Raw genomic sequence first — 13,623 nt, forward strand, 5'->3', positions numbered from 1 at the left:
CGGGGGAAATGCAAAGGGGCAGCAAGTTTTAAAAAGTAAGCTGGCTTCATCCGATTGAATTTGCCCAATATTTCAAGTTCTTGATGCAAATAACTGAAAATTACAGGACTGATAATTTTCTACAAAGATTTGACATCTTTTTTGTGGAATCTGTCTCCTAAGATTGATAGACAAAGGATTTTTAGTCTATCAATTTTAACTCCTCCTCCAAAATACTACCTTCACAACAAACTTCACAGGACAGAGTTCAAAGCAAGGGCATTTGTTGGGTGGAAGTCATGGGAGTTTCAGAAGAAAAAATGCAGCAGCCCATTTCTGGGGTAAATGAGCCAGGATCCAGAGGGAGAACCACACCTACACACATTCCAGGCCTACCATCACCTTTCTCCAAACTTCCCATTCCTTTGTGAACTGACTGACTCTGTCAGGGCTGGATATTGGTGGCGATGGGGGTGGGGCGCTTAGCGTAGGAATCTGAGGAGAGGGAGGAGAATTACTTCCTGGTCATAGGGCAACAGGCCAAAAACACACCCTCCATTTCTGCTCAGCGCTCTCTCCCCTTAAATCACAGGTCCCAGAGTTGAGAAATTACCAGGTGTACAAAATTAACAATTGTTCCCATCCGTTGTTTTGGGGACATGAAAGTAGATATTGTTATGGGCTGAATGTTTCAGTCATATGAAAAACTCATATGTTGAAGCCCTAACCCCCAATGTGATGGTATTTGGAAGTGGGGCCTTTAGGAGGTAATTAGGTTTAGATGAGGTCATGCAGATGGGGCCCCCATGATAGGATTAGTGTCCTTATAAGAAAAGAGACTAGAGCTTGCTGTCTCTCTCTCTCTGCCGTGTGAGGACACAGCAAGAAGGCAGCTGCCTGCAAGCTAGGAAGAGGGCCCTCACCAAGAGTTCAACCATGCTGGTACCTTGATCTTGGACTTTCAGCCTCCAGGACTGTGAGAAAATAAATTTCTGTTGTTAAGCCACCCAGTCTGTGGTATTCTGTTATGGCAACCAGAGATGACTAAGACACACATGTTAATACAAAGCTTTAACGATAAGAAGATTTTGCATTTCAGAGAAACATTTTTAACTGTGTGACTGTCCTCTTTACATGGATATTGTTGAGAATAAGCAAACACATACCCCACCAAGAATCACCACTCATAACGTGTTGCTAAAGAGACACACACATAAACTTATCTTGTGTCCATTAAATAAAGAAATCCATCACAAAACTTACATGGGAATATATTTCCATAGAGTGTTGCTAAAGAGACACACACATAAACTTATCTTGTGTCCATTAAATAAAGAAATCCATCACAAAACTTACATGGGAATATATTTCCATAGAGTGTTGCTAAAGAGACACACACATAAACTTATCTTGTGTCCATTAAATAAAGAAATCCATCACAAAACTTACATGGGAATATATTTCCATAGAGTGTTGCTAAAGAGACACACACATAAACTTATCTTGTGTCCATTAAATAAAGAAATCCATCACAAAACTTACATGGGAATATATTTCCATAGAGAGTACCACTGGTGTTTGAATCAGGCATGTGTCAGGAGGTAGGAGGTGTCCTTTCTACTTAAAACTGTCCAGTGCCCTTAAGGCCCTGCATGATCTGCACCTTTCCCTCCTGCCTACCCCCCATTTTCTGCCCTCATCTACCACCCCTCCTTTCTCTCACTCCTTTCTGCATTTACCAACCTTTTGGCTATTTTTCCAATAACACTTCCTGCCTTAGGGCCTTTGCACCTGCTGTACCCTCTACTTCAAATATTCTTCCTCGAAGTGTGTGTGTGAAGTGACACAATTCACTTCTTGGAATTAGAAGGGCTTTCTCTGAATGCCAGATACAAAAGGCACAGCCCCGCCCCACCCCTACTCTGCTTAATTTTCCTTTTTAATGGCTATCGCCAGCTGCCAGAGCCTGTAACTGTTGATTGTGTCTCCCCCTCCTCCACTTCCTTCCCCCAGATCATAAGCTTCATGAAGGCCTTCTGATCTTGTTTTGTTCACTGCTGTTTCTCCAGAGCCTATAACAGTGTCTGGCACAGAGTAGGCACTCAGTAAAAATTTGTTGAATAAAAGAAAAACAGAGAATGCATTTCCCCCTTCTCTACTGTTCCAAGGGGAAGAAGCTTTACTCTTTGAAGGTAACCCATGGAAACTCCTACCTTCCTTGTTCCTGTTAAACTGGTCTCCCCAGTAGGCCCAATGTGCCTGGTGCTAAAATGCAAAAGCAGGGTAACCATGAGAGGTTTCTACTGATGATCCTCCCAACACAGGAAGGGTGAAACAAACATATCTTACACTGACCGCCGATCTCTCGTTGCCCACTGCTATGATCTGCACATTGCCCAGATGTAGGATGGCTGCCAGGATCTTAAAAACATCCATCTGAAAATCTTCCTTGAAACCTGAAAACAAAATTTTTCCCAAATTAGGAATACTGCATTTCTTCTCTTGCTCAGTTACTAATAAGATAAACACCTGAATTCTCTCATGACACTCTAGTACCATCAGTGCCAAGAGCTGGGACAGGGAACAATGAGTAGACCCCAGGGAAAATCCAGTTCACTGTCTTTCTAGTTTGATGTGTGCAGACACACAATGTGAGCTGTACAACCCACCAGGTTTCCCTTTTGCTGTGGCTGCTAGGAAGTTCAACACAAAAATTAGTACCTGAGTAACCACTTCATGTCGGGTTCCTGGGAGAACCAGCTCTCATTCATTCTGTGTGCTGTGCTTTCTTGACTGTTAATTTTTTTTTTCTTTTTTGCTCATAAGCTCTCTGGATGCTTTTTATGGTGGGTGCTGGAAGGATTTCATTTGCCCCTCCAGCTCTGCACCCTGCTCTCTGCAGGGGACTGGCCTGTTTGGACCAAGGCAAATGGGTAATGGACTCTGGTGGGGTTTGACCAGTGGGAACCCTGGCAGGAGATCAGAGAGCAGGAGGAGACAGGTGCTGGGTACATCTCCCCATCTCTTTCCCTGCAAAGTTGCCTCAGGCTGGCTATGTTGCCGACTGACAGTGCTGACTTTCCCCAACCTTCCCTTCAGGCTCTGTGCCTGAACAGAAAGGGCTGCTGTTTCCAGGTCCCTACTGCTCCTCAGAGCCCCCTTAGCCCTACACAGTTTGTAGTTGCTCCCTTCATAAATAAACTCTCTTCCTTTTATCCTATTTGAATGTGCCCCATGTTTCCTTGATGGGACCCTGACCAATGTATGTGGAATATCACTTGTGAATGAAAAATGTTGCCTGCCATATCAGCAAACAATGGATGCTGTGGCCATAAGACCATCAGCCACTATCGCTGCCCACAATGGTGCACCCTGAGGGGATTCAGGATGGAGAAAAGCAGGATACCGGTCCTAGATAGCTAAGGTGCGTATCAAAGGAATGATTTCAATGAATCCAGACTCTTGTATCTTCCCATAAATAGAAAAGTGCTAAATTCCTTAATTTGAGATGTCTGGTTTTCTTTAATTAACAGTAGTCTTTTGATGTTCTGACTTAAAACTCCTACATATCCTGGCTCCTCCCTTACCTCTTGGGAGCAGTCCTCAGAGCTAGCTGAGAGGCTGTGTGCCAGGCTTAAGTCCTCAGTTTTGTCCTACAAATAAAACATAATTCTCAACCTTTAGGTTGTGCATTTTTTTCAGTTAACAGGAGAACCTCGACTCCTCCAGCAAAAAAAGCAGCAGGCCCTAAACGCCCAGTAAGAGCCTCTGCAGCCACCTGCTGCTTCTAACTTGAGGATATCTGGACTATCTCAACAGCAGCTAGGTCACGTTCTTAAATAATTTCCAAACCTGGAGAGACTTCTCTCTACTAAGATCACACAAAATCAAAGTCATAAAAGATTTCAAACCTATGGGACCTAATTAAACTTAAAAGCTTTTGCACAGCAAAGGAAACCATAAACAAGATGAAAAGACAACTCTCATAATGGGAGAAAATATTTGCAAACAAAGCAACTGACAAAGGATTAATCTCCAAAATATACAAGCAGCTTATGCAGCTCAATATCAAAAAAAAAAAAAACCCAATCAAAATATGGGTGGAAGACCTAAACAGACATTTCTCCAATGAAGACAGAGAGATGGCCAACAAACACATGAAAAGATGTTCAAAATCACTAATTATTAGAGAAATGCAAATCAAAACTACAATGAGGTATCACCTCACACCAGTCAGAATGGCCATCACCAAAAAATCTATGAACAATAAATGCTGGAGAGGGTGTGGAGAAAAGAGAACCCTCTTGCATTGTTGGTGGGAATGTAAATTGATACAGCCATTAAGGAGAACAGTATGAAGGTTCCTTAAAAAACTAAAACTAGAACTACCATATGACCCAGCAATCCCACTACTGGGCATATACCCAGAGAGAACCATTAACTCAAAAAGACACATGTACCCCAATGTTCATTGCAGCACTATTTACAATAGTCAGGACACGGAAGCAACCTAAGTGTCCATCAACAGATGAATGGATAAAGAAGATGTGGCACATATATACAATGGAATATTACTCAGCCATACAAAGGAATGAAATTGGGTCATTTGTAGAGACGTGGATGGACCTAGAGACTGTCATACAGAGTGACGTAAGTCAGAAAGAGAAAAACAAATACCGTATATTAACACATACATGTGGAATCTGAAAAAATTGATATAGACAACCTTATTTACAAAACGGAAATAGAGACACAGACACAGAGAACAAACGTATGGATACCAAGGAGGAAAGGGCGGGGCAGGGGGGAGATGAATTGGGAGATTGGGGTTGACACATATACACTATTGATACTATGTATAAAATAGATAACTAATGAGAACCTACTGTATAGCTCAGGGAACTCTACTCAGTGCTGTGTGGTGACCTAAATGGGAAGAAAATCCAAAAAAGAGGGAATATATGTATACGTATAGCTGATTCATTTTGCTGTACAGTAGAAACTAACACAATATTGTAAAACAACTATACTCCAATAAAAATTAAAAAAAAAATTCAAACCAAAATTACATGGAAGCCTCCAGTTCAATCTGAGTCCAGGCATTTGCAGATGTTCCATTTCACGCTAATGCCTACATTTGAAAGACAGACAATTCTAACAGAAATAAACCCCTGAGCATCACCATGATAAATGACAGGTAAGTGATGAAGAAAAGCAACTAAATATACAAAGTTTGGGAATCTGCTCTGGCACTCCCACTCTCTGTATGATCCATTGCTTACCCCATGCTTTCCAAAACTGACAAAAGTGAAATAATAACTCCAAAGCAATGATGTCAAAGAAAGAACTTAAGACCTCACTTAGGTAATTATTTTTAGTAAGATAAAATCACTGCAAAAGCACCACTGGCCTGAGGTAGATTTCAATGAGAAACATAGTGGTCAAGTTTCTTGAGCCTGAGGTCCAGGATAGGTCTGACTGTTTCCAGAGTATTCTTTCTGTCAGAGATCTTAATGGCTAGGCAAAGATCAAAGGATGAATTAAATGAGAGTCAGCAGAAGAACAAAGGAAATGAGGTCTTGATCAAAATGCACCCCCATTCTGCTTCCTCAGTGGGTAACTTGTGGCTAGCTAAAGTACCTGTGATATTGTGACTTAAACTAAGAAGTATATCCTTGGGCTTCATCCAGTTTCTTAACACACAGAACTTCTAAAACCCCAGGAACTTCCTAACTTCTGAGAGAGATTAAGATGTTTTTTTGTTAAGGAGGCAATTTTGGAATGCCCCTAGGTCATGTGAGGATGGGGGCTGGTTGCCAGGGGAAACAACCCTGTGATTGAGAGTTGGAACTTTCAGTCTCACCCCTCAAACTCCAGGGAGCAGAGAGGGGCTAGAAGTTGAACTAACTGCCAATGGCCAATGATTTAATCAACTGTGCCTATGTAATGAAGTCTCCATAAAAACCCCAAAGCACGAGGTTTGCAAGCCCCCATGTGAATGCATGGGGATTGTGGAGAGTGACACACTCAGACAGCATGGAAGCTCCATGCTCCTTCCCACATACTTGCCCCTGTGTATCTGTTCCACATGACTGTTCCTGAGTTATATCCTTTTATAATAAATTGATGATCTAGTAAGTAAAATGTTTCTCTGAGTTCTGTGAGCTGCTCTAGCAAATTAATTGAACCCAAGGAGGTGGTTGTCAGAACCTCTGATTTACAGCCATTCGGTTACAATCACAAGTGACAACCTGATCTGAAGCGGGGTGGGCTGGGGGCAGTCCTGTGGAACTAAGCCCTCAACCTGTGGGATCTAAGGCTTTCTCCAGGTAGATAGTGTCAGAATTGAGGGCGTGTTGTGAAGTGGACTTGTGTACTGAACTAGATGACCTCACTGCTAACCTTGTCTGTTTCTCCAAACTGTCTCCATAGCAAACCACAGCAATGGACAAATCAACCAACAAGTACGTGTTTAGCAACTACATTTAAAAAAGGTATCTGCCCGAATGTGTTATAAGCCTATGCATGATTCATGTTGGGCAGTCTGCCCTTGAGGGGGTCTCTGTCTAAGATGATAACACTGAGACACAAACAAGGGGACACAGCCAATGGGACAAGCAGTATACACGAGATACTCACATTGTTGGAGACATGCTATTGGATAGAACTTTCCTTGGGGATGAAATGTTCTTTATCTGTGCTGAACAATATGGCAGCTATTTTAGCTACATATGGTTATGAGCATTTGAAAGATGTCTAGTGCAACTGAGAAATGAATTTTAAAATTTATTTCATTTTCATTAGTGTAAACAGTCACTTGTGGCTAGTGGCTAGTAGTTAACTGTGTTGGACAACGCAGGTTTAGAGACCATGAAATCAACACACAGCATGAGATTATTGGCTGTGGGGGTCACAGGATGATGGCAATCTCAAAGTTATAGTGAGTTCCATGCATGAATCTACTCCACAGCAGCAAACAGACCTCTGAAGGCTGCTCAAACTTCTTTGCCTGGCCAGGGGTCCTCAGGGGACATCCATGTTTAAATGCACTGGGGTTGAAGCTTAGCTTCATGAGTCCACCCACGAATCTTTTCACAAATTGCAAGAAAACTATAAGGAACCCATCAACTATGCTCACTCTATCACCTAGGACAAGGGTCAGCAAACGTTTTCTTATTAGGCTTTGCAGGCTATAGAGTCTATGGCACAAGTACTCAACTCTGCCACCATAGCATGAAAACGGCCATAGATCATACTCAAATGAGTGTGGCTGTGTTCCAATAAAACTTTATTTACAAAAACAGGCTGCAATCTGCCAACCTCTGGCCTAGGACATTTTTTAGTGATTCATACTTGGAGGTCATGCTTTCATTAAATGTGTACTGATCTCTCATTCTGACAGAGCATGCCACAGTTCATAAACCAAGAGACGTTATCTCTTAATCCTCACAACATCCCCAACAGCTACTGTGGTGGCTACTCTCCAAAGATGACCCCCAATGCATTACCCTCCCATTGTTCATGCCCTGTGTAGTTTTCTCCCTGAGGGTCATAAGTCTGAGCTGGCCCTATGCCTTGCTTTTGATTATTAGCACACAGCAGCAGTGATGCTGCACTGCTTCCGAGGCTGGTTCATAAAAAAACCTGCAGGGTCCACCTGAGCCTGTCGGAACTAGCTCTAGGAGAAGCTAGCCACATGTGACCGGCATGCTGTGAGGAAGGCCACATGGAGGAAGAGAAATGCCCACCCAGCCCTCAGTAGTTCTAGCCATCCCAGCCCGTGTGACAGAAGAAGCACTCAGCTGATCCAGCCCTTGCCACCATCATACGAGAATCCCCAAGTAAGAAGTGCCCAGGTGAGCCCAGTCAGCCCAGAATCACAAGAGATAATAATAAATTGTCATTTTAAGAAAGATAAAGTTCTTGTTCCTAGAGGACTCATAGCCATGTCCAGTGCATACATGTGGAGGAACATTAAGAGCTGCATATTTCTCTACAAAGATTTTCTTTTGTTCAGTTTAAGGGAACTTTGCAAAATTAAATTTTGTAGCAAAAAAAAAGATCTGATCTTTTTAAAATTAGAAGTTTTGTTAGAATGACTGATTAGGGTAGAAATTGAATGCTAGTTCATAAATTCCTGATGGAAAGGAAGAAGCCCAAAGTTAGACACTTTTTATTTGAAATGTCTATCTTGAGGTTTTCACACAGTTCACAGATGAGAATGAGAAGCTTCGACATGATTATTTCTTCTCTTTTAGGTATATCATTGTTCTCAAATATTCTCATTCAGATTTAGTAGGTCTGGGGTGATATCTAGATATTAGAATTTTTTAAAAAAATCTTCTCAGGTGATCTGATATTCTAGTATTGAGAACCACTGGCAATAAGTCACTTTCTCAAAGAGTTAGACTCTTAGTTAAGATCATTTATTTATTTTTTAATAAAATTAATTATTTTTATTGCTTCTTCAAGGATATTCTTTTTTCCTTTTTTTTTTTTTTATTTGGGGTATGGTTGTTTTACAATGTTGTGTTAGTTTCTACTGTACAGCGGAGTTCCCTGTGCTATACAGCAGGTTCTCATTAGTTATCTATTATACATATTAGTGTATTATGTGTCAATCCCAATCTCCCAATTCATCTCACCCTCCCAAGAATATCCTGAAGTAAAACCTTGTTTTACTGTGAGCCCATGGAGGTGAAGAATACTTTGACTACTGCTGTTATTCGGTGCCCCTTCCATAAGGTTTCTTTTTTTTTAAGGATTTTATTTATTTATTTATTGGCTGTCTCGGGTCTTAGTTGCAGCACACGGGATCTTCGTTGAGGCATTGGGGATCTTTTGTTGTGGCGAGCGGGCTCTTCATAGCGGCATGCGGGCTTCTCTCTAGTTGTGGTGTGCAGGTTTTCTCTTCTCTAGTTGTGGCGCGCGGGCTCCAGGGTGCGTGGGCTCTGTAGCTGTGCACACGGGTTCCAGACTGTGTGGGCTCTGTAGTTGTGGAGCACAGCTTCAGAGCATGTGTGCTCTGTAGTTTGCAGCACTCAGGCTCTCTAGTTGAGGCACATGAGCTCAGTAGTTGTGGCACACGGGCTTAGTTGCCCGGTGGTATGTGGGATTTTAGTTCCCTGGCTAGGGATCAACCCCGCGTCCCCTGCATTTCAAGGTGGATTCTTTACCACTGGACCACCAGGGAAGTCCCTGCCATAGGGTTTTTAAAATTATTTATTTATTTATTCATTCATTCATTTTTATTGGAGTATAGTTGCTTTACAATGTTGTGTTAGTTTCTGCTATACAACGATGTGAATCAGCTATATGTATACATATATCCCCTCCCTCTCACCCCCTCTTCAATCCCACCCATCTAGTTCATCATAGAGCACAGAGTTGATTTCTATATCTTTTAAGGGAAAAGCACCTTTTTGACTGCTTGGCCTCCAAGTATGTTTTTTGATTGGCTAATCTTAAAATTAGAATTTATTAGGTGTCTTCAGAACACATGCATGCTGGGCATCCCAGCCTTTTTGGAGAAAATGGCCACTCCTGGGATAGGATGCTTTCACTTACCCAGTAGTGTGAAGGTCTTCTGAGTCTCTATCATGTCAGCTCTGTCATTCACGCCCTCAATGATGGTACTGCCCCCCATTCTCGTATAATTAAATTCTTCTGCACTCCCTGAAATCAAAAGTAAGGCTGTGATATCTATGACACAGAAATGTGAACATACATGTATATCAGAAGCGAGAAGAAAAGTTCACACTTAATGTGCTGTCTTAAGCACTTTACAAATGTCTTTCCACTTATTCCTTAGAATTCTACATTGCTGACTCAGAAGCTGAGGCTCAGAAAAGTGAAGTGGCCTGCTCATGGACCCACAGCTGACCACAGAGCAAGAATTAAAACACAGACCTGACTCCAGAGCACGTGGTTTTTGTTCCCATATCTAACAATTTTATACAGCATTACTGAGGTTTACTGAACGTACGATTAACTGTAGAAAACTTGATAAGTTTTGATAAACATATACCATTATAAAAACATCACTATGGTCAAGATAATAACCATATATGCATCTAATATTTGAATAGTAGGGGAGCCTTCAGAGAGCTCTTCCATGTTCGCTCTTCACATTCTATTTGGCAGACAAGGCATGGATATTATCATTGTATGAAATCTGAAGAAACTTAGATTCTACAAGTGCAAGTAACTTCTCCAGGATTAGGCAGTGTGCATTCAACTCTGACACACTAGACAATTCTACCAACATGGCACAAACGACCAAGACAGGAGAGCCAAGATACCACCGGAGTTGGGCCATTTGCACTAAATGACAAATAGCTCATTAATTATGGTTACGATTAATAATGATTTTGAGTCATCAAGGAATTTCAAATTATGATAGAGGTACTCTGTCTCAGAAGACACAGAAGTATGTCATAGCTGTTAGAAAAATGACCATCCAAGAAGTTCAGATAAAGAGAAAAGTTTGGGGACTTAGATCAGTAAGTCCCAGTGGTCAGAAGGCCTTCTTCAGGTAGTTCTGGCTGGATGGACCACAATCACTCTGGAGCTTTGAAAAGAACCCTGGAGTTGAAGGGGTCCCCTATTCCTGGACTCACTTTGCCCCTAACTAATCTATCTCCTTAGTTAAATGCATCAATTCCACCCCTGGAACCCAAGGATCTTATATTTTTGGACAGAATACTTTTTTTTTTAAGTGATGATATTATAAGAAGACGAAATTAACCTAGAATTAAAATTCCTACATAAAAAAGAGACTCTTCCAACACCATGCATTACATACCCAATTTAAGATGTTTAAATTCCGACTGCTGTGCAGATGCACAAAGCTGATAGAAAATGTGGTAATTTCGCTCATTTTCTGACTGTAAAATAAAGAAAAGCCCTGAAATTACACAAGCCCTTTACAAATGAAAATGTGAGGTTTTCAACAAGAGGGTCTTAGATGGCTAATCTGTATTGACAGTTCTGCTCTCATGGACACGGACATCTACATGTTTTTGCCGTGACCCAACTTCTTGCCTCCACTGGCTCACAGAGGGAGAACTGGTGGCCCAAGATCACCTTCCAAATAACCACCGCAGAGAAAATGTTATTAAACAAAACATTCTACGAAATGGAAATAATGTAGTTAGTACCAGGTGACATTTTAAAGAAACTCCCTGCAATACAAGGTTTACTGTTACTCTCCTTCTGGGCCAAAACAATGAGAATTTTCTCCATTTTATGGACAGAAGCCTTTTTCTTAAACCCCGCCTCTCTAGATCTGATCCCATTCCCTTCCTGATACAAAAGCCAGTCTAACAGCTTTGTCTATTTCAAGTAGTCTTTGTGTTCTAGAAAGATAAACTTGATTTTTAAATGCTAAGGATTTAAGTGCCTAAAATTGAAAGTCATAAACTTTTCCCTCAACCATACAATTCCACTAATACTGCACCTATTCATCAATTTTCATTTTTAAGAAATAGAAAAAAATAACCCAAACTGCAAATGTAATATAGGAAAACTGTATTCTTCAAGTCACAGAACAATGTAGGTTGTCTAATGAATATATGAATGTGAACCATACTACAAAAGATGGGGAAAAGGAAATTTAATATTTTTATCCTTACTTGAAAGACAACTCTGGATTTCTCCAGCAGGTAAGTTCTCATGTTGGCTCCTATAATTTGATATTTCTCATCAAAACTGATTTCTGTGTATTTCCCAAACCGACTGCTGTTGTCATTGCGGGTGGTCTTGGCATTTCCAACAGCCTACAAAACATAGTAACAACATTAAAAAAAACCTTTGCATCAATATTATTGGAGCAGTTACAGTAAAATCCAATCCTGTATGCTGGGGAAAAGTCTGATTATAGAGGGAGGCCGGGAGGCAGGGGCTCGCAGGGAATAAGACACATCCTTAGGTCTCCTCAGTCTCACCTCAAGGCTCTCCTCAATCTTACTGGTAGACACTGAGCGGGATCAGAAAACACACGGGTTCTGATGTTTCAAGGCCCTAGGTTCCTTTTTTACTATCTGTGTGATGCTAGAAAGTTATTTCACCTTTCCAAGTCTCAATTTCTCTAGCTGTAATATGGGGAAGTATGCGTCTTACAGAGTTGGGAGAATTAAATGAGATAATATACAGTGACTCAACTCATCTACGCCTAAAATATTAGAGATGCTCAATTCGAAGTCTACATCCTTCATCCAACCTTTATTTCTGTCCTTATCCCTTACCACTTCCCTACTCGAACTTTCTACTCAACCAAAAAACTGCCTTCTTCCATCCCTCTCACACTGAGCATGATTTTTTCTTTTTACTTCTGCTACTGAATTCTGTCTCTCCTCTTGCCCACCCTGCTCTCCCTTCCTGGGCACCTTCCATCTCGAAGTACCTTTCCTATGCACACACATCGCATTCCTGTCCAGGCCATCATGCTTTTGGACAACGTGTATTTACCGGCAGGCGAAGGTAAACCAAGTAGACATGGTCCTGCCTTCATGGAGTTTACAATAGTGGGTGAGACAAACCCTAAACAAATAACCACACAATATCATCCACCGGGCATTTAACAGGGTAGTGCTTCTTGACAACCTTTTTACTGCCATCTTGGATCATGATTTATCTTTCTATTCCAATTTAAAATATGTTATGTTAGAGGAGTCTTAAAACTTGGGGATTGGACCTTATTTTCATTACTTCCTGTATTATATTTTGGCACAGTGGCTTAAACAAAATAGGTGGTCTGATAAATATTCATGGAGGATTTTGATTCAAGAAAACAGGGAGAAAGGGTCTAGGAATCTAACGTTCTTAATTATTTGCTATGCTTCCAAATAAATCCAAATCAATCCTCTTCCCAATTTGCAAGGCAGCCAGGGTTGGCCTTTGGGCCCTCTCGTGAGCTGTCAGATGCCCCTTCTTCCTTGAGGCTTGTCTCCTTACCCATGGGTGCCATTGTGGTTGGCCTTGCCCACATATCTGAGCCAGTCAGTGGTGTGCTGATGAATCACTCTAGGGGAGGGGAAGATGAACAGCCTGGATATGTGACATTTGCCAATTTATAAGGTGTAAATACTTCCACCATGACTGATTTCAAACTACCAGAGGTTTAACAATAACTTGCAAAAGAACTCCTGAATGTTTAACAATCAGCCCATGAAAGTTGGTGATGGTTCGCTGGAGAACACCACTGGTCTTGGTGTACCAGTCGTCTCTGTGGTTGAGGAAATTTCCCCTGGGATATAAACGTAAACAGGGGACTCCTGAAATCCTGATGGTAGAATTTCTAGCCCAGCAGGTAGAGGAGAGAGGCCTTGAAAGCAGCAATCTATGCCCCAATCTCCTTCAAATCCCACTGGAGAACAGACTTCCTTGCTCCTTCCCTGCCCTCACTTCTTTGGTTTTTAAAGGAAGGGAACTCAAGTTAGCAAGGACAACATACAGGCATACCTTGAAGATATGGTGAGTTTAGTTCCAGACCACCACAACAGAGCAAATGTCACAATAGAGCAAGTCGGACGAATTTTCTGGTTTCCCAGTGCATACAAAAGTTATGTTTACACTATACTATAGTCTATTAAGAGTGAAATAGCATTATGTCTAAAAAAACAATGTACACACCTTAATTTTAAA

The 13,623-nt window shown here is 41.4% G+C and overlaps 1 protein-coding gene across 1 annotated transcript in view; it reads right to left on the reverse strand.

Annotated features, from left to right (window-relative positions):
- Positions 1–13,623, reverse strand: part of MYO5C (myosin VC) — a 110,483-nt gene that overhangs the window by 73,805 nt on the left and 23,055 nt on the right. Inside the window, exons 6-9 of the mRNA XM_082618869.1 lie at positions 11,613–11,756; positions 10,784–10,865; positions 9,547–9,654; positions 2,329–2,435 (exon numbers count right to left, since the gene is read on the reverse strand). Coding sequence (XP_082474995.1) covers positions 2,329–2,435; positions 9,547–9,654; positions 10,784–10,865; positions 11,613–11,756 — 441 coding nt within the window. The remainder of the gene's footprint in view (positions 1–2,328; positions 2,436–9,546; positions 9,655–10,783; positions 10,866–11,612; positions 11,757–13,623) is intronic.

The sequence above is a fragment of the Mesoplodon mirus genome (genome assembly GCF_964341445.2).
Source record: "Mesoplodon mirus genome assembly, chromosome: 4".
NCBI lineage: Eukaryota > Metazoa > Chordata > Mammalia > Artiodactyla > Ziphiidae > Mesoplodon > Mesoplodon mirus.